Raw genomic sequence first — 23585 nt, forward strand, 5'->3', positions numbered from 1 at the left:
TTTTTTTTTTTAGTTAAAATATTTCTAAACCAAGGGTGGTGAACTACGGCACGCGTGCCAAAGGTGGCACGTTAGTCAAATTTCAATAGAAATTTCAATTGAAGAGTACGAAAATAATGATGTTTTCTGGTTTTAACAGGATGGGGCCACAGCTCATACAGTCCGTTGTTCTCGTGCTGTATTGCAATAAATGTTTCCTGGTCGCTTGATCTCCTTAAGGGAAAACATTACATGGCCTCCCTGCTCCTCTGATTTGAGCCCATGTGATTATGTCTTATGGGGATACCTCAAAGCTGAAGTTTTCAAACATCGACCAAGAACCATTGAAGAACTAAAAGAGGCCATCCGTCAAGAAATCTCCGCGATTCCACTCGATATGCTTGCGAAAGTGATGGAAAACTTTCGAGAACGGCTCCATATGTGCGTTGCTCGTCAAGGCAATCATTTAGACGATATAATTTTTAAAAAATAATTTTAAAAAAATCTTATATAATATAGTTTTTAAAAATAAAATTTTTTTTTCTTTATATTGCATTGTTTTTTTTTTAATTCACTTCGGAAATGTGGGAGTTCATTATGCCGCACCCTGTATTACGTTTTTAAAATTCCCCGATACATGTAATATCAATGAATGAGATTTACATTATTTTGTGTGAATATAATGGATGAATATCGATTCATTTAAATTTGAGCTAATCAATTTCCAATTTTATAACACTTGGAAACAAAAACTTATTGATGTAAGACAACTATTGGAACAAATAGAAATTAATCGTCTCAAAGGAAACATGGTTAAAAATGTGATTTTCGAATTAACGAATGAAAACTGTACAAGCATTATGGATTATTTCTTATGAAGTTTAAAGGCAGTCATTCCTATTAACCGGTTAACTATATTCTATTGTAATACTTGCAACCTATTTGTTCCAGTATACATATAATGATAACATATTTTTTAATTTATACACCAATTGTTTGTTATTTCTTGTGAGTCCCTGGGCAAAACTTACTAAACCACAATAATAACCATAGTCTCATGTAGACTCCAAAATGTTGACCCTAGTAATTAGTTATATCTATGATCATTGGAAATATATGTTAACAAATCTCAATTTTCAACTTTTAGTATCTAACTGGAAGCAATTTTGTTCCACATGTTAAATGTTTTGGATCAACTTAAGAATAAACCATAGACATGCGCGCCAAAACAGTAGAGGCAGCATATGCTACCCCTGACCTTTCTTTGGAACTACTGCAGCCGGTAAATATTAAATAAAAGGCCTTGGTAAAATTATATTTCCACAAATGATGCCGTTGTAGATAAAAAAAATTATTTTTTAGTAAAATAAGTTTTAAAAAAAACTGGGTTTTTAAGATCATTGTCATGAGCATCGTACGCCAATGCGCCATGACGCTTGCGGAAAAGTACATCTTTAGTGGCTTAGTACCTTACTGAACTACTTTTTATTCAAAAAAAAAAAAATAACCAACAAAATTTTAATTTTGATACTCAATGGTAAAAAAAGTAAAACTATGGGCCGGTTTTAATGGTGGATTTGAAGAATGGCCGAATTAATCTCTTACTGTCACTGAAACCTGAGGCTGTGCACACCTATGGGTTTAACTTGACATTTTAATGGCTATGTACACATTTCAAGTATATTCATGGTATTAGACTTAAAGCTTTGTATGATTATCCTTAAAATATTTAATAATCTTTGGAATGTCATTATATGCTAGTTAAACATGAAAAAAATATACATGCATAATATAAAATTATTTATTTATATTAAGAAATTGATTTATTTAAAAAATTATACAATAAAACATAATTGTTAAAATGAATTTAAATATTAAGTACTAAATCTACTATTTATGTATAAAAAAAAAAATTATATAATAAGGAAAAAAATCTATTGAAATAGCCACCATAGTGGCTTATAAGTAAGGCTTGGAAGTTAATGCATTTGACATAAAATACACTCTACAATGCAATGATCTTAACTTTTAAATAATTTATAAGCTTTGATAAATTTATAAAACAAATATTTTTAATTTTTCTATTTTTAGGACATTTTTTGCCATTTTTATGTTAAATTTGTATATTTTTTTATCGTTTTTAAGGTCATCAACTTCCGAGCTCTACTAATAAGTAATAAATGAAAGTTTACCTGCATATTATTATTTTGCAAAAAATTAATCGAATAAAAAAAAAAGAAGAAAATCCATGTATTATTTGATGATTTGGTTATTAAACTTGTATTAATTTAATTAACTAATTAAGATTATAGGTATATATGCAGTGACCATTGAAAAAACTTATAAAAAGTGCAATAAATCTTCCAAACCAGGATTTGGATAAGTCTGGAGTGACTGAGCAGTCAAAAATGCTAATTCGTGCGCCAGTTGACAAGGAGCAGGAATTCTTATTGTACCCTACAAAAAAAAAAACCATTTAAATTATGAAAATACATATTTGGTTGTATGTTCAACAGTGTTGATTAATACTTACCCACCGATTGTAGTACATGTGGGTTAATTTATAAGTAAGGCTTTGCATAATTTTGGGTGTAAATTGTTTAGTAGCAGTTTCATTAAGAGTATCCACAATCACATTATAATGTGTTGGTGCAGCTGTACCCACTTTTACATGCTGCGACACCAAGTAAAAATCACACCTGTAATGCATTAATGTGTTATTTAATTTTTTAATTAACAAAAAAATATTGATAAATATTTATATTTGCTCTACAGAAATAAATGTGATTCCTTGCCTATATTTAGTACTAATAAGGTGTAAGTGATATTGTGATAAATGATAATATTAGTAAAATCTCTTCAATGATAGTAATATCAGTAATAAAGTAATTTCCATTATTTCTACATGATAAAATAAGAATTTTACATCTTAATGAATCACACTATATTAATATTATGTAGGTATTTAATATTTATCATATCATTAATACAAGTGTGTTTTTCTCATAACTAGTGTTTTTGAAAAATTAATTTTTGTTAAATTATCCAATTTTTAAAATGCTGTAAAATCAGCTTATGAAGAACATGTATCACATTTTTAAACTTTACCTATTTAAATAGAAAAATATATATATTTTATAATGCAAAATAATTATAAAATTTTTGTTTAAATTTAAAAGAAAATTAATATAAAAGTTGAAAAATTTAAATGTTTTAAAAATATTGAGTAATTTTAAAACTTTATTACGTCTGAAAAATGTTAATTTGTATGTTTGGTGTAAATTTCAAGTTTTTGGGTTGTTGAATTACACACGAAAAGCTTTTTGACAAAAATAGATTTTTTTTGAAGTATAAGAAATTTTTTATTTTTAACACTTTAAAGTGTTAACTAGATTAAACTTGCTAATAAAATCCATGTTTAGTGTTGAAAATTGAAAAAAATTTTAATTTAAAAGATAATAATTATCATTGAAAAACAATTTTCCCACCTCAGAGTTAAAATTTGATAAAATTTGAGTTTTAAGAATTTTTTAAATGTAATATTTTATATGGTCATAACTTGCTTAAAAATTAAAAATACTATGAAAAGTTCAAATATTTTTACATTTAAGTTTGATGGTAGGTGTTTTCATGGATAACCCGGGTGAACTATATTGTTAATAGATTTATATAAAATAGAAACAGCTAAACACTAATCTACTATTATATGTTGTAGGTTTTTCTGACTGAATATTATGCATCCTTTTACAATAAAACGTAAGTCTATTTAAAAATCCCAAAAATCAGTGCTGATATAACTTTTAGATTCTGAGCTGAGTGATGTATTATATTGAAAATGGTTTTTTTTTTTTTTATATATATCATTGCCTTTTAAACAGTAAAAGTTATAAAGATTTAGTCATTTTTTTAATAATAATATTAATATTCTTTAGAAAACAGAAATTTATATGTTTAATTTAGAATGCTAAATAGCAATTTAATGTAAAATATTTTAAGCAGACAGGCGTTTTCCGCTTAGAATTGTTTTTGGTATACATTGATATTTTATTGGATTCAACTTAAATCATCCATTATTATAATACTTTACTTAAAATATCTATATGACCTTTTTAAAAGTTGATTTTTATCACTTTAAATAAACATTCGCTATGTTAGTAGACAAATTAAATTTAAAATGACATTGAGTCAACATTGGATTTCCAATTCATAATTTACAGTAAAATAATTACAAATATATATTATGTTAGACTCACATATTTGGAATAGTAACACTATTATCAATTACTGTTCCAGGTGGTGGATTTTCACTATTATTCAAAAACCTTGTACTTGTATATTTTCTGACTATAACAAAGGCCAAACCAACTTTTTTCTCCCCGTAAAATTTTTTACAAGCTTCCTATAAAGAAAAAGTTTATATTTATGTTAGTTACAAACATCATATAATATTTATGGCTAGTAAATTATAAACACAGATACCAACCATTACCATTTTAACTTCAGTTTTATGGACATATGATAATTGTCTATCTTCTACACCATCTCTATATATAACGATGGTATTGGGAAGTTTTTTATTAATTGCTGCATATCTAGTTAGAGCCTCTTAAAAAACCAATAAATATTCAAATAGGTATTCCATATTTTAAAATTTATTACAAATTTATAACAAGTTGATAATGAATTACCATGTTTATATGCAGTAGATTATGTGCATAATGTTTATATGAACTACTGCATATTAATGTGGTAATAAACTTACTATAGCCAAAATGTAAAAACTAGAACTAATTAATAATAAATAATTAATAAGTACTAATTAATTGTACTTATCAATAGTAATTAATTATTAAGTGTATAGGTAAGTTCATGCTATAGATAATCATGGAAAGATTCTATATAAGAATATATTTAGAGAAATAAAATAAAATAATAAATTTATTATTTAACTTTTATCGTGATTTACGGTACAATTATTAGACATGTCAAAATCATGGTGGCGAGTATACCTAAAACAGTATTAAAAGTACACATTTTTAAAAGCTTTTTTTTTTTCGCTATAGATACAAAATAATTTGAAACTGTAATGTGTTATACTATATAAATTCCTTATTAAAAGTAATTTCCGTTATACATTTTTGTTACTTGGAAATAATTCTATTAAAATTACATAACACGATATAAATACAATAACGCATTACTTCTACCCAACATTATTTATAGGCCAAACAATAAGATTTTTAAAGAATTAAAAGTATTATACTGCTGTTAGTAACTTCAACTTTAAAAATAGCATAGTTTACTTAAAAATCATAATGAGTGGGATAGCTACAACATTATTATATATTTTTTCAAATTAAATTTTGAATTTTGTTTCACTGACAAGAGTGCCATACATTTTTTACATATAGATGGCGAGTATATAGATACTCTAGAGCCTAAAGCACATTTATTAAGAGAAAGGATCTACTGCCTATGCAGACACTATAAATAAACTATTAGTATTAAGTAATAATATTTTATGTTATGCGAATAATTTTGGTAAAAATATATTAAAGTTATTATTGAAATGGAAATAAATTTTGATTAACAGTTGATATTCAAAATATACAAGATACAAATATTTTTTTAAATATTAAATAGGTCAATTTGAGAAAATTGAGTGAATTAAATAAAATCTATTAAAGCTATGTTCAATATTCATGTTTCATCATGCATTTACCAGAATGATCATTTTCTTTACTAAGCACATTGAAAACAGTTATAGGTTAAATTATTCTTTCTAAGCTCATATTCTTAATAATTTAGTTAATGTTTAATTTACCATAATGTTTTTATTCTTATTGATTTCTTTTTTAAACGTTTGTAGACCATAGTAATATACCATATTTATGTAATATACATAAATAACCATAGTATAGTAACTCAAGTGGGTAAATTAATAGAGATATTATTGGTCTTCAAGTGATGAGGGATATGCCAATACTACTATGAAACTATCAAGAATAAATCCCAAATCTAAATACCTACACAAACTAATAAACCAAAAAAAGGTGATTTATGTTAATGCTTAACAATAGATATTTATATTTTATAGATATTAGAGAAGATATATAATATCAACAAAAATTTAAATTCAGTATAATCATTAAAAAAACTAAAAAGGAATATCAAATGTATATCCAATACATTCAAATAAAGAAGCCATGTACTCATAACAGATGTGGAAGATAAATGTTTTTTAAACATGACTAACTAACAATTTCAGTAAACAATATTATTGTTGGTAGATTGTACACTAGACCAATAGTGTGTTATTCTAAAATCTATATTATATTTTTAGCTTTAAAATAAATAATATATTTGTATGCATACTAGTTATGCTTGTTGCAAAAGAAGTTGAAAGTTCCTGTTCATTTTCGTATGATTCAACACAGCTGAAGTAAGAAGTGTGTTCATTATTCATTGTGGCTATTAATGCACCATAAAACTTCTTTCTATTTTGCCTAGCTTGACAGACATTAAATCCAATTATCATCATATCCTGAAAGTATACATTATTTGATTACATTTAATATATTAAATTTACATTAAATAAATTTATAATTAAACATACCGACTCAGGGATAACAACACGCCATGGAGCTCCTCCTAGTTTACAATTAATTTGTATGGTAATTTTGGCACAAAATAATGTATTGTATTTTAGTATTTGTTTTAATAAAACAACTTGAGATGGAACTGGAAGTTATATTTCAAGATATTTTAAATATCCCAGTTTTATCAACAGCATCATTTTTTTAAATTAGTATTAAATTTACGAGTACATATTTATTTATTGATAATTAATCAAAGCTCTGAATCCGAATTAACCAAAAATGGCAATAAGCTTTATACCTATACAGTGGCATATTTAGGTTTTTTGTCATGGGAAGGAGGATATGACGTTTTAAATGAAGATACTAATGAGAATATTGTACAATATATTTTAATATTTTAATTCTTGCAAATTAAATCAATTATTGATTAAAAAAAAATAATCATAATAATTTTTTAAATAATATGATGACTATAATTATTTGTGTGTATACAGCCTATGGGAGGGGGATTTATCCCCTTGATCCTCCCCGTAAATACGCTACTACACCTGTAATATAATTATTACCTAATACTGGTTTCTTAAAACCCTAGAATTAAAATATTCAATATCATCTGATACAAAACATTAATTTCAGTAGTGAATATTTAGTTATTTGATCTGAGAATTTTATTCGCTTACATCACAAAAATAACTTCAGATTATTCAGGAAAATATAAAATAAATTAAATCTTTATTAATTTTTAAAGTTATTTTATGTATAAATCAATGTATAAGTTTAATATCATATCCCTTCACTATCATAGTAACTCCTTAAGAGTCTTTAAATTAATTACAAACTCATATTCAAAAATCTATCTTATACAACACATCTGTGGGTCCCATCTCATGTTTAGATACCTGAAAACAAAGAAGTTGACCTAATTTGCAAACAAAGCTATCACATCTTATTTATCCAGGAATATTAACCTAATTAAAATTCCAGAAACTTAAAATACTATTAACCGCAAGTTCAATGAAACACGTGGTATAAATATTGTAGTAAAGTACCTCTCACAAATAAATTAATAAGTATAAAATCATTCATCCAAAAATAGTAACACCCTTTCAGTCATAAAAGAAGAGACAAACTTACTATTATTCATACCAGAATAATACACTTCCATTTAACTCACTTCTTCTTCATAACTATAGATCTGGCACCAAAACGATATACAGGTAAGGAAAACTTGACAATCAAACACATATTAAACAGAGAGCTCAAAACCCTCCGAAGCACCAAGGCTCTTTACTGACTCAATATCACTAAACTAGCACTGAATGAAGAAAACATTCAAGCAATTTTTATGTTTTTTTACAGTTTTAACTTAAATAAAGTATAGTAAATATTTACAAAGAATGTAACCTGTTCTCTTTATATGAAAGAAACTAATATTCACTGGTAGGTATTTAAATGTCTAGGGGCGGATTTAAGACACAGCAAACTATGCAGCCACATAGGGCGGCAAATTTATGGAGGGCGACTTTTTGTACGCAGTAAAATTGTATTTAATATTTATTTTATTCTTGTACCTACCTATAGAAAAACACTTAATTTTTTTCTTATATTTTTCAATTTCAAAATAAATAATTAACATTAAAACTACTTATATAACCAAATAATTATTTAATAAATTTATTATTTTTTCTTGTATAATAAGAATAAGGAGAAAATACTATATTTGAATCAGAACGTTTTTTATTGAACTTTTGTTAAATAAAAAAAATAATTGCATAATATATAGAAAATAATATCATGTAAGGAATATTGTTGTACAGAGGTGATTTTTTTTATAATAAGGACAGTAAATAATTTTTTTTTTTGGCATAAGGGCGGTAAATTATTAAATCCGCCCTTGTAAATGCACTTTAATGTAGGGACTCACAATGCAACCACTGATAACAAAGGAGTGACCAAACCTGAAACCAAATCTAATTTAATTATTTTAGAACCTTAAGTTAAACCCGTATTCAATTATTCAAATTAAATAGCATTACAAAATTCATAATTAGAATTTGAAAAATTAGTTACCTGCGTAATCAACACATAGTTTTCTTTTAATAATATTGTAAATATCTTCACGTCGTGACAAAGTTACGCATAAAATAAATGATGGGTTTATTTCATTGATTAATTGTTCCAGTTTAATTGAATATGTTCTTATATCTGTATCATCTATTTCAACTCTAAAATAAAATATATCAAATATAGTTTATTTGGATTTAGGTTTTAAATAATATAATAATTACACTAACATTTTTGGTATTGGTAATTTAAGACCCATGTTATTTGCAACTTTTAGTAGAGTATTGGTAAATTGTCCAACATCAGCACTTCGCAAATATGGAGTTACAATTACCCAACACAGTATTTCAGCACAGCTATACATGGATAAAGAAGATAATTTTGTTGTCCAATTGCCTGTAGTATCAGATCGATAATTTTGGTTATTACCATGAATTGTTTCTTGAGGCATTACACGGCCAGTAATTTTAATGAGTTGGTTACTCAATGTTAAATTCCATTGTTTTGATAATTGTGTAGCCTTAAATACGCAGTAAAAATTAAAGTGATTTTTTTTTCTTTTGCTCATTAATATTTCTATAAAAATATTTACCCAGGGTGGAGTTAGAAGCTGTTCGATAAAATTATTATACTTCCAGATTCTTTCTGTAGGATTCACAATTGTATGCTGATCTACATACTTCATGTTTTCATTTTCTCTTTTGTAATCATAAATAGTAAATATTTGATAAAAAATAAAAATAAATATTAAATCACCATTATGTTAAAATTAAACATAATTATTAATGATTATACTTTTTAATGAAGCATACCATTTGTCTTGATATTTAAAAAATCTTATTACGTATATAAGAAATGATGAATTTAGTTACAATGAAATGTTTGATTATTTTACAGTTAGTATTTTTTTTCAATAACAATAAAATAAAATAAATATTTTAATGATAAATCTCATAGTAGTATTGAAATATTTTATGTCATTAAAATTTAAACTTCAATAGTTCACAAAAAATGTATGAAGCTTTAAAATTTACAATTAATATTTATTTTTTTATTTCTAGTAAACATCTTATAAGGAATCTTGTATTAAATTGAAATGTTCAAATAAACTTCATTAATTTTTAACTAAAAAATAATTAATATATTATTTAAAAAAAATTTAACTTTGAAAACAATATATAAATAAAATTGAAATTACATAGCTTTAATATTTCTTTTTAATTTTTATAAGAATAATTTATGTTGAACTTTGTAATATATTGTTAGGATCTTTGCTCATAAAAAAACAATTTAATCATACATTATACATTAATACATCAAAAATAAACCAAAAAACTTATAATTTAAAATGTTCATAACTAGCAAAAAGACAAACTATTTCGAAAATTATATCGTGTAAAAATAGCACATGAATTGTTAGTGAAACAACTTTAAGGTTATTTAAGGTTATTAATTTTGTCAAAAATTGTTTTTGTAAACATTTGCAGCCTTTTTCCAGAAATGTTTTCTTCTAGTTTATTAAGTATTGAAAATTTCTCCTCTTCCCCTTCTTAAAGTACCAACTAAATCCAATTTTCTATCAAAAATTATTCTTGAATTTGAAAATTAAAGCAATTTACATTTATACACTACAATAAAATAAATTGATTCATCACTCTAAAACTAAATTTGATTAATAAAACAAAAAAACTAAACTGAGACAATTCTTCTGTTGTTTTAATAGACATTTTTATAATTTTATACATAATAATTTTTGTAAACAAGCATAGTTCTATTATAATAAGTAATGTATTCTGTAAATGTTATTACCTCATTTCATTAGATATTCCAGTCATTACACATAATTCAGGAACTAAGTATACCAGTTCTGTTTCCTCACCTTCAATTCTAAAAGATTTTCTTCTTTTTGATATCAACATAGGTTGAGGTTTAAGCAGATTTATATGATATTTCTAAAAATAAAAAAAACTTGAAGCTAAGTTGTTAGATTCAATATTAAAAACTACAATTAACTTATTATTAGCTATAATTATGATAAATAAAATCATAAAAAACATACTTTTTTATAAAAATCTTTGAATGATATGCTTGATCCATCGTTTTTAAGAAATATTGATTCAGTACCTAACTGCTCATCTATATTGTCAATATGATAACAACGGTCATTATAAATAGTTAGTACCACACTTCCTATAACGGCCTCTTTAAATTTCAACTAAAAAAGAATATTATATTAAATCATCTCCTAATCCTAATAATGTTACTATAATTTAAGATATAACTTGTGACTATTATCTACTTCCAATTCCAATTAGTGGCGCTGAACCTATATAAGAACTGTGGCAACTGTCTCAGCTTTTAACGGTGGTGGGAGGTTTGATGATAGAAAACTCTAAAAGTTAAAAGTTTTATTCTTTCATGAAAAACCAGTGTTGAGACTGTACTATGGTAGTAATTATCTAGTTATTTAGCTAGAGTAAAGAGTTTTCTAAGAAGTAACTCATAGACTATTAGTATTAGCATCAGTATATTAGTTGTACTCAATAATATTGTATTAATTGTTTTTATATTAAAACTGAAAACTAAATAATCATATGAGGTGTGTAGTATGTAAACTGTAAGTTCAAGATAATAAGGATAGTAAATCATAATGCTCGATTTTCAAAAATTGCTTTTGTGAGTTAGTCAATATCAATCGACTGATAGTTTTAACAACAGTTTTACAATCATCCGCTCAAATGAATGAGGATATTTTTAGAATATTAATAAAATACCGTCAGAAAGATAAAAATAGAAAATAGTTATTATTTATACCAATATAAACTGATACTTTGTTTCTATATATAAAATAAAAACATATAGCTTGAGAAAGGGAGAAATGGGGATATAAACCCCATTTTTTACACAATTGTCAATTGAGGAGTAGGAATTACTTTTTTTTTACTTGCCACACTACAAAAAAATATAGTTCAGTGCCACTGCTCTCAATTGTTACACTAAAAGGTAGATTAAAAGGTAGGATTATTGTTAAAAATTAAATTTTTAAGAATCTCAATGAACTATTTATAACATAAATTATATACTTTTATTTCCTTATTATTTATAGATATTGAAATCCTTGCTACTAGGCTACCTACATCTAGAAATATTTTTACGGTGATACATTCATTTTTTACTATTAGAGCTTGATATTAAATTATTATTATGAAAAAGAAAAATAATATAATAATTTAGTTTTAATAAAAAAATATTCATATCGATAATTAATGATAATACATATTCTATCTATTATATATTTATATTTATACATAACTAAGATGTTCATGTTCTTGAGAAAAATAAAAATAAAATATTTGATAAAAAAGTAATTAGTTATTGACATAATTATTAATTCTTTATACATGACTAACTTAAAACAAACTATATAAGTTAATGTTAACTATTAAAAATATGAAATCAACAATTACTAACCATCCAATTAGGGTCTATGAGTTTTTTTTTTGAACATTCCATAAAAATATCCAATACTGTCTCTTGTCTTATAACTTTAAATATTAATTCAGAACGTAAAAATAGACCATTATCAAACATTCCAATTGTATTCTCATAACCTGGCAAAATTGTAAGTTTTGGATTTGAAACATAAATCTATATTTAACAAATAAATATAATATAAATTAAAAGGATTTTAACTAAAAAAAAAAATCATATGCTACTGATCAAGTCAAAATTAAATAAGTTATCAAATTGGATTGTCTTTCATTTTGTTTATTTAACTTTAAAAAAATTATTTTGGTAATTTTTTTTTACTTGACTTCAAATTTTAAATTTAATTTCATGAATTTTAAATATGATTCTATGTTAAATAGTGGTAAATAGTTAGTGTACAACAATATAATATTAAATATAACTGAAATTTCAATACCATTTGTTAGTTTATTTGAAATTTTATAACTATTACTTTGTTTAGGAAAAAGAATATGCAGCTTAAATTATTTTAAATTTTATTTTGTAATAAAGTAATATGTAATAAGAAATTTATAGTAGATAAACATATGAAATTCCAACACTATCTTGACCAAAATAAAAAAATTATAAAAATTAACAGCTATAAACCTAGAATAAATTTAATATGTTAAGCATTTATACATACTATAAAATGATTTAACTTCTATAATTTTAATAACACTGTTGATACTAATGCATAGTAACACATATCGAGTATATTGCAAATATTTCATCAAAAATTTAAAGAAACAAATTTAGGTACTAACAGAAATAATTAGAAAACTTGTGCTCATGACCATAAAAATGGCACAGCAGTAGATGTAGGTTTAATGAAGTTAATGAGTATGTGTATTGACTCACAATAGACCATTTGTTGCTACGTAACTACTTAATACAAAAATATTTATCTCACTTGATAAACTGACAATAAATTATCTCTAATAATCTGCAATCACATTATACTATAGTTCTTTTTAATATATTAAAAAAAATTTAAATTAAAATTTTTTTTTATTTAAATGTTTTTAAAATCTACATTTAAATTTTGTGATTAGGAAATATTAATTTTTATAGTTAGAAATATTAATACCATATTTAAAAAAAAAATTGAAATTTTATAGCAATGATTTTTTATATTTTATTATTACAACCTTCTTTTTTTATTTAATAACTAGAGGTAGAATTATTTTTCTAAAAATTTTAATTAATGTATTATTTACAAGGATTAATTAAATAATTCTAGATTCTAAATGAAGCAAGAAGTGTAGAGATGGAATGATCCATCAGGCAATTAAATTTATGAATTAAAGAAACCGTAGCTTAAGCCCTCCAATTCAGAAAATAGCCTCACTCCTAAATGCAGATGAAGCATTATGTTGTAGAACAGAGGTTCCCAAACTGTGCGCTGCGGTGTGTTATCGAGGGAGCCGCAGCTGTGTCTCGCTATATTTATGTGAAGCTTGGTTTTCAGCAGCCGCTATGATAAAAAGCAAATATCGGTCAAAAATCAATGTGGAAAAGGAAATGATAGTGGGAGTATCAAGTTTGATCCCAAGATTTGAAAAACTATGTAGTGATGTCCAGGCTCATCCATCTCACTAATTCAATTGTTTTCTAAAAATAAACTAAGTCTAATTTACTTTATCTAATAAAATTAAAATTAAATATTTCAGTATATAATTATATAAAATAAATATTTCCATATTATTAATTGAAAATTAAACATGTTTGTTATTTTATCTATTTTATTTAAAAAAAGTCATAAATTTTATTAAGAGCGCCACAAGCAAACTTCAGTTCGAAAAGAGCACCACGAGTAAGAAAAGTTTGGGAACCTCTGTTGTAGACGCTAGAAAAGGCATAATATACACGAAAAATTACAAAATATGCATTGAAAATGTTAAATATGTTATCTAGTTTCACTAAATCTTTTGATTATATTTATTTTTTAGTAACAGGTAGCATTACTATTTCAGATTAGGTATTTATAGGACCTAACCTATCTAGGTATGATCTATATTTTATTTTTTTTAATCACATTTCTTAAGTATTGATTAGTAATCAGAAATTACTATTATTTTATTTTGGCTTGACATAAAAATAGTCTGTAGTTAAATAGTGTTAATTCCTATAATAAAATTTAAATAAGTGTTTACTTTCTCCGTTGTGTCATAGCAAACTTTTCCATGTTGTGTCAACCCAAAAATACTAAGGTATTCACGTAACATCAAATTCAAAATTTGGATGAAAGTAGGATCACCCTTTTCAATGATTGATATAAATTTTAAAGTAATTATTACTATTTTGTCATCAATGTCATTTTTTGAAGACAGCTTTACTATCTAAAATAAAAATAAAATAAATTAAATTATCATTGAATAAAAAATAAAAATTATAAAAAACTTACATCGGATTCATATTTTTTGTTACTAAACAACATTGTTTCATGAAAAATATATATTCCTAAAAACTTTTTATTGGCGTCTAATAGTTCTTTTTCAATGCATTTATTTTGTACTGGATTAAAATCAACTCTATACTGGTAAATTCTACAATCTGTGTTTGTTGTTATTGGAAAATAATTTGATGTTAAATAAATAAGTTCATCTCTTGACGCTGTAGAAAAATAAAATATCAAAATAATTAATATTATTAACATGAGGTTAATATACAAATTAAAAACCGAAAATCTCTACCCCCATCCTCCCGACGACCTGAATATAGTTATCAAATATTGACATTATTTAATGTTATTTTTATTATAAATTTTATACATATTAATTATTTAAATAAGCTATACTTGTGAGTGAGGAACTGAACATTGGATCTAGTAGTCCGGGTCTAGAAAGACGTGTTTGTAATGGTCTACAAGCTTGACCTCTGATGTAACTTGTTGGGTTAGAATCCATAAGGTAATCTTTTAAACTATAAAATAAAACAATTTAAAAAAAAATAAAAATTAATAAGATTGTAAAAAATCTAGTAAAAGAGGGTGAAAGATTTTTGTGTTAATAGTGCATTTAGGTAGCTTAGAATTATATTTATTAATTAATTAATTATACATAAATATTTTTATACTCTATAACTATTCTATTATTCTACCTAAAAATGTTTTTTGTGATATTTCAAAAATTATGAGTTATGACTGATTATTAAGTTGTATAATTTTTATTAAATATACTATAAATTATTGTTTCCAAAATAATGTTTGTTATGGAGACAAGGATTATTACTCTAAACTTAAATTATAAGCTTATTTGAATTTTTTTTTTAAATCTTCACAATTTTTACAAAATGTTAGAAAAAATATAAATCAAGTACAAAAAAATTCTAACTATTTCAGATAATAAGCTTATTATTTTATAAAATATAAAATTAATAAATTAATTTATGTCAATATTAAATTCCATTGCAAGTTTACTCAAATTTCAAAAAAATACATTTTAAACCGTGTTTTGTTGACAGATAATATAATATTAGTAAACATATTATATATTATGTTATTTGTATTCATATTGTCAACAATAATTAATCTGTCATTATTCATCAGCGAAGTAAAAAAATAAGCCATCACCAAGGTCGCCCGCAGGGGGGGAGGGCCTCGCCACCCCCATCACTAATTAAAATTTTAACTAATTTTTATTGCATTTATTTGGATTTTAAATAGCGTCTTGGAGGGCGATAAGGAGGACTGATAACTGATAAGGTGACACTTGCAATATAAAAATAAATAAATAATTATTTTTTACGTTGTGATTTAAAAAACATAATTTATGGTAAGTGTATTATTTTTCGCTGCCCCCCCCCCCCCATGAGAAAAATTTCTGTGGGCGGCCTTGACCATCACGTTTTATTCTAAATTATTCATTAATTTACATATTTGATATAATCCTACTCTATAATATTTCGGTAAACATATTATTTTTAGAGTTAACTACTTGTTTTTGAATAAATATAACTACATGTCCAAATCATTTTAAATATGACATAATGCCTTAACGATGAACTTAAACCACAGATATCAGTTATTGTACTAATTTTAAAATTAAATTATCCTTAATATACCTAATAATATTTCAAATTTATAACATGCATTATAGCAATGCGGCTACGGCGGTTGTTTGTTTAGGTAGACCGCGGACAGTCGGTCACGTTGTCCTGATGTTCTGGATACAGAACACTGAACTCTGACCAAAAGGGTGATGAAAATTTTTACAAGGAAAAACCAAATGCAATGACAGACGCCGGAGTTTGTAAAAAAAAAAAATGACACAGAATCATGCATTTTTTCCGGTTCAAAAAAAAAAAAAAAAAACGGTACACGGTAGTACAGTAGCGTCAAATGTAAAAACGCACAAAACGCAGTTAAAAACTGACAGCGTAACAAGAAAACGTAAAAATTAATAATATTGACACGATCGTCGTTACGGAAAAACTGACAAATTATCAGGCACCGATAGTCGACACTCGTCTAGCGAGACTTGTCTTATCGTACCGCCAAGGCCTTTACGGCGTTGGTTGAAGAATTGACGAAATCGTATCTTTACCTGTGGTGGTGAATCCGGTGATGGTGTTGACCGGTCGCTGCGGTGCCGGTGATGGTGTTGACCGGTCGCTGCGGTGCCTGTACTTTATGTTTGTAGGTACCGGCGACGACCGTTGCGTACCGTGTCGACACTGTCAACAAACTATGATGAATTGCTTAAATTAATAAAATTAAACCGTAAACATTGATTCATATAATTTAGATTTGAAATGGGTTAGCTTCCATGTTAAGATTCTGATCATTCCAACGAATTTATTGATTATTAATGTATTACTTTTTATCTGTGTGTCTCATCACCTATTAAATCAGCCAAAAAAAAATTGATTTTTAACTTTATTGCAATTTACTTTCTGGTATAAAATTACATCTAGTTTAACGTCTTATGTGTTAAAAGTAAAAAAATTCTAGAACATACTGACTCAAATTTCAATATTTTGACTATTTTTATCTTTATTAAGGATTAGACATTTTGGAATTTTTTTGTATGTCAACAAAAATTATTTGCTGGATCAAATTTTTTAAAATTTAATATAAAATCCTGCATAATTTATTCTTATATCAAAATTTATAATTTAATATTTCTCATAAGTATATAGTTCATGTAGAAACTAAGTCATATAAACATAATTATTATTTTATAGATAATTTGGATGAAAGTACATATTTAAACGTTATTCATTATATTGTTATAATTTAAAAACATAGCTTATGAGTATAGGCGTGCGCACGGGTAGTGCAGAGTATACAAGTGCACCACCTGTGGCTTTATAGCCTGGTGCCTGTTATAGAAATAAATTGTTTATTCAATTATGTAACTATTTGTACATGTTTAGAATTTTGGAATAAATTAATTAAAATAATAAAAAATGTTATTCCAAATTTTTTCTTATCAATTATCGTACATCTGCATTTAAACTAACCACGGTTGTATTCAAGTTTCTATAACTACGGACCGCGGTAAATCCATAGAACGTAATTCTAAGCTAGTTCTCATCACACGTTAAATTATTAGATTATTTTTTGTGGCACGAGTGAGAAATTTGAAGTGACATTTAATAAATAAATTGATAATAATTAACAATTATTGTAATATTTGTACTGTATTTAGTGATTTGCTTTTTGAATCTTTTAATTTAATCGTCGAAGTTCGAATTGTTATCTAATATTTTAAATAAAACATAATGAGTGAAAAAAGAAAGAAAACATTATTTGATTTATTTCATAAAAACAAAAATTTAGTGATGCTACTGATAATAGTATTGTTGAGAATACAAAAGGTAAGTAAATAACTTTTGGCTCCATCAATTTTAATAGATTATTTTTTATTATTGTATTATATTATCAACATTTTTATTAAGTATTTAGGTAATTTGGATCTAGATGACCTTTTGTCTCTTCCTCTTGTTTCATCTCGAGAAGGTAATACTATAGTACCTAAGTATATACAAATAAATTATTCCTATGTTGAAAAAACATTATTTATTATACCTAATTAACAAATTGTAATAAATATAATCATGTGTTTATACCGTGGTAATTTAAAATATTATTAAATTAATATGTGTTTTATAATTATAAGTAATATTAATATAAAAACATTTAATATTAGATTTTTATAATAAATATTTATCAGGTATAGTAGTATGTTATCTTAATAAGTAATTAAGGCATACTAACATTAGTTCTAAGTTTTATTTACAAAATATATCCAATTAAATTCATTGAATTAGCTATATTGCTATGTATAATATAATCTAGTAATTTTATAAAGTTTTCAAGTATTTTATAAAATTCAAAAATAAATTTGGGTAATGTTATTAAATAACTTATATTTAATCGCATGTTTTGTTTAAGCTTTATCTTTCTTAGAAATTGTGTAATGTATTATGTTGGCTGTTTTTATAAATTTGTATTGTTTTTTTTAATATTACATGTAACTAACTTATTTATTCATACTAATGGCCTAGTCATTGATGTAGGTATTTAAAGTTAAAGATCAATAAAAGTAAATAAATATATAAACAACTTATGTGTTGTTTTGTATTTAACCTATATGTCACTGTATTAATAATGTACTAATTAGTATTCGTAAAATTGTTAACTATAACCATCACCTAAGGACTTTATTATTACTATATTTTATTATAAACTATAAAACTAACTATTAATATTTATTATAACTTTAAATGGTAATTGTCTATAACTATAACATTATTGTATCTTATAAAAATATGAATGATTTATAGAGCAAAAAAAAGCATCTGGACTATCATATGCCATCCTGATCACCCATCAAATGATTTACCAATTTTTCAATTAGAACCTAAGTCTCGCATTCACCATTGACCTTATCAACCAGTACTTGATTTATATCCTAGAACAAAATTTGGTAACAATTATAAAAGTTTCATTAAATCCTGATTTTCAACATTCAAATGGATAGAATATAGTCCTATGATGGGTAAAATATTTTGCTTTTTATGTTAAAATTAGAATGATGCAACATCCAGATTAAGAGAGCATCAAAAATCTAAGCACCATATAAATAGTACAGAATCACTAGCAAATTATTTGAACTCTAAATCAATTGATGTAGTGTTTGAGGAATCCAAAATTAAAACTTTACAACAAAGAGAAAAACGTTTTCTTAACCGTAGCATTCTATATTGTTTAATAGACATCACAATGTTTAACTAAAAGTGGCAAATCTTTTCAGGGACACCAAGAAAACTCTACAAGCTTAAGTAAAGGATTATTCATAGACTTTGTGGATGTATTAAAAACGTATAATATTATAGTTAGAGATCATCTAACACATGGGGAAAAAAATGTATCATATTTATATAATAGAATACAAAACAACTTGCTACAATCAATCAACTATGTTATGAAAAGAAAAATTACATTAAATATATGTAATAAAACAGTGTCAGTGTGTGTTGATGAAACTAGTGACGTGGGTCATTATGAGTAAATGGCTGTAATCATAAAATATTTTGATGATGAAAGTAAAAACCCTGTTGAAACCTTTATAGGCATCAAAGATTAACATCAGTTGATGCTTCAGCAGTTTTTAGTAATCTAATTACAAAAATTAATGAAATCAATGTGATTTGGCAATCGGTTTTAGCTGTATGTTTCAACGACGCTAGTGCAATGTCTGGAAAAATAAATGGAGTTCAAATGAAAGTCAAAGAAGTTAACTCAAAAGTACAGTTATGTATACTGCTTTTGTCACTGTCTCAATCTTGTTTTGGCAGATTCTTTGGACAATAAAAATCGTATAATTTTTGATATTTTTAGTTACATTCAAATGATATATAGTTTCATTGAATGTAGTCTAATTTGTTAAGCAGTGTTGGAAAAAGTTGCAGAAAAAACAAATAAAAAACTTAAATCTCTTAAATGATTATCTAAAACGAGGTGGGCATGTAGATCAGAAGCGAAAGAAGCAGTAGACCAAAACTTTAATTCTTTAATTCTAAGTCTATTGGAAATAACTAAAAACATAAATTTAGCTGATGTAAGAGTTAAAGCAAAGGTACTTTTTCATCAAATAAAGAGTTTGTATTATATTTTTTCATTAACAGTTTTAAAACCTAAAATGGTTTAAATACGTATTGTAAGTGCAAGTTTACAATCACCAAATTTGGGTCTTCCAACTGTTGTACAATAGTTAATAGTCTAAAAATTGCATTAACCAAGTTTAGATCTGATGACAGTTATTTCAAAAGTTTGTATTTTAAAGTTTTAGAAATCAGTAATGATTACAATATAGAAATTCCAAGTGTTTCATTGCAGTTGATTGTCTTATAAATTTTGAACTGAATAAATCAGATGTAACAACACTCTCAAATACATTTAATTTGAGTGCCTTAAATATTAAAGGAAAATATATTTTGAAATATTTGATTAGACAAATTAACTGTAAATAACTTATCTAAAAGTTTTCCAAACATTTTTAAAACTATATCACTGTTTGTTACAATTCCGGTAACTAGTTGTAGCTGTGAAAGAGCATTTTCAAATTAAATTTAGCTAAGAATAAATTGAGGAATCAGATATTACAAGAACGTCATGAGTGTTAATTAATGACATTTGTGGAACAAGAAATGGCTACAAATTTAGATTATGAAGAAATGATCGAATAATTTAAAACATTAACTCCTGCTATACGTCGTCCTGAACTTAAGTTCCTATTAGGTATATTGTATTATCCTATGACCAATATTATAACTATAAATAAATAATTAATGCATTTTATTGGTTATTTTATTCTTTTTTTAAGATGATTATATTATTGTTAAGTTTTAAGGTTCTCATTTTATACAATTTTGTTTTCAATTCATAATAAAGGTTAACAAACACATTATTTTTTTGTTCCATAAAATAGGAAATAAACAAAATAAAGTGAAAAATTATTTTAAGTGAAATCATATCAAATATTTCCAATATTTTAAGTTTAGGGAAAAATTTTGGATAATGGCAAAAATAAATAGTAAAAATGAAATGCACCATCTACAAGGAATGTCTGTCGCGTCTATGCTTATAAGTACTATCTTATAAGTTGACAATCATTAACTTACCAACAGAAATATTGAAGAACTGAAAATCCGATGTGGACTATGAAAATGGATATAGACGAAAAAGCTTGTCTAGATGAATCAGCTAATCCACTGTTAACCACTTATAAAGCAAAATGGAGGCGTTACTGCCGTCAGTCGTTACTGCACTAGAGGTGGCTATCCAAGTTTCGGTCGATACAAAGAACTACTTTTTACAGTGTAGTCCTACTAGCGATGTCAAAAATCCGGATTTTTGGATATCCGCAAAGCTGGGTAGTTACTTTTTTTTTAATAGCTTTAAGTAACCATCTCGTGAAATACATAAAGAAAAACGAGTAAATAAAAAATTAAATTAAGTTAGTCGATTTTACCAAGAGTGAACGTCACTAACAGCTCTTCGATGGTGGCGCGCCTGGTGGACATTTTGAAGCACATGTCAAATAAAGCATGGCATATTGTAATTACTTATTTATGTAGATGATACATTTTTTAGAAGGAAAAATTATGGTTGTGTAAAAAATTGGTGTAGGAATATTACTGAATAATACAATGAAGATTTTGTTATTCTACCATTTTTTATTTCGTAGAGCTATGAAATTAATACGAATTTCTGTATTTCAGAAATGGTGTCACCAACCGCGCCACCGTCAAGGACCACTTTTTGTTAAAATCGACAATAATGTGTAAGTGAGACGGGTTCCTAACAAAAATATATGAAATAATTTATTTTTTGATGTGTACCTCTTTAGGTATTAGGCTAAAGGTTAAATATTTTTATTTTTTTTTTTAGTTAAAATATTTCTAAACCAAGGGTGGTGAACTACGGCACGCGTGCCAAAGGTGGCACGTTAGTCAAATTTCAATAGAAATTTCAATTGAAGAGTACGAAAATAATGATGTTTTCTGGTTTTAACAGGATGGGGCCACAGCTCATACAGTCCGTTGTTCTCGTGCTGTATTGCAATAAATGTTTCCTGGTCGCTTGATCTCCTTAAGGGAAAACATTACATGGCCTCCCTGCTCCTCTGATTTGAGCCCATGTGATTATGTCTTATGGGGATACCTCAAAGCTGAAGTTTTCAAACATCGACCAAGAACCATTGAAGAACTAAAAGAGGCCATCCGTCAAGAAATCTCCGCGATTCCACTCGATATGCTTGCGAAAGTGATGGAAAACTTTCGAGAACGGCTCCATATGTGCGTTGCTCGTCAAGGCAATCATTTAGACGATATAATTTTTAAAAAATAATTTTAAAAAAATCTTATATAATATAGTTTTTAAAAATAAAATTTTTTTTTCTTTATATTGCATTGTTTTTTTTTTAATTCACTTCGGAAATGTGGGAGTTCATTATGCCGCACCCTGTATTACGTTTTTAAAATTCCCCGATACATGTAATATCAATGAATGAGATTTACATTATTTTGTGTGAATATAATGGATGAATATCGATTCATTTAAATTTGAGCTAATCAATTTCCAATTTTATAACACTTGGAAACAAAAACTTATTGATGTAAGACAACTATTGGAACAAATAGAAATTAATCGTCTCAAAGGAAACATGGTTAAAAATGTGATTTTCGAATTAACGAATGAAAACTGTACAAGCATTATGGATTATTTCTTATGAAGTTTAAAGGCAGTCATTCCTATTAACCGGTTAACTATATTCTATTGTAATACTTGCAACCTATTTGTTCCAGTATACATATAATGATAACATATTTTTTAATTTATACACCAATTGTTTGTTATTTTTGTGAGAAACCCGGGCAAAATTACTAAACCACAATAATAACTAGTCTCATGTAGACCTAAATGTTGACTTAGTAATTAGTTATATCTATGATCATTGGAAATATATGTTAACAAATCTCAATTTTCAACTTTAGTATCCAACTGAAGCAATTTGTTCCACATGTTAAATGTTTTGATCAACTTAAGAATAAACCATATAGACATGCGCCTAAACAGTAGTAGAGGTATATGCTACCCTGACCTTTGGAACTACTGCGCCGGTAACATAAATAAAAGCAAGGTCTGGTAAAATTATATCTAACAAATGATGCCGTTGTAGATAATAAAAATTATTTTTAGTAAAATAGTTTTAAAAACTGTTTTAAGATCATTGTCATGAGCATCGCACGCCACGCGCCATGACGCTTATGAAAAGTACATCTTAGTGGTTTAGTACTTACTGAACTACTTTTATTCAAAAATAACCAACAAAATTTTAATTTTGATACCAATGGTAAAAGTAAACTATGGGCCGGTTTTTAATGGTGGATTTGAAAGCAATACGTACTGAACGAAGTACACCA

The 23585-nt window shown here is 25.9% G+C and overlaps 1 protein-coding gene across 4 annotated transcripts; it reads right to left on the reverse strand.

Moving 5' to 3' along the window:
• Positions 1-2256: 2256 nt before the first annotated feature.
• LOC112601273 (piwi-like protein Siwi) lies at positions 2257-21582 on the reverse strand. Of its 4 annotated transcripts, XM_025348788.1 has the most exons (18): positions 21282-21581; positions 19001-19069; positions 16697-16837; positions 14950-15074; positions 14557-14765; positions 14306-14491; positions 12114-12290; positions 10702-10857; positions 10452-10594; positions 9235-9340; positions 8873-9162; positions 8649-8803; positions 6596-6720; positions 6355-6523; positions 4463-4584; positions 4233-4378; positions 2513-2678; positions 2320-2436 (listed from the first exon to the last, which is right to left on the reverse strand). In XM_025348788.1, exons 4-18 carry the CDS (start codon positions 15056-15058, stop codon positions 2320-2322), a joined length of 2376 nt encoding a protein of 791 aa, XP_025204573.1. In that variant the 5' UTR covers positions 15059-15074; positions 16697-16837; positions 19001-19069; positions 21282-21581. The 4 variants fall into 4 exon arrangements, with proteins under 4 accessions (XP_025204575.1, XP_025204573.1, XP_025204574.1 ...); XM_025348789.1 differs by lacking the exon at positions 16697-16837 and having other exon boundaries at positions 21282-21582; XM_025348787.1 differs by lacking the exon at positions 19001-19069.
• Positions 21583-23585: the final 2003 nt, after the last annotated feature.

The sequence above is a fragment of the Melanaphis sacchari genome, unplaced genomic scaffold (genome assembly GCF_002803265.2).
Source record: "Melanaphis sacchari strain LSU unplaced genomic scaffold, SCAv2.0 Contig774_pilon_pilon, whole genome shotgun sequence".
Classification (NCBI taxonomy): Eukaryota; Metazoa; Arthropoda; class Insecta; order Hemiptera; family Aphididae; genus Melanaphis; species Melanaphis sacchari.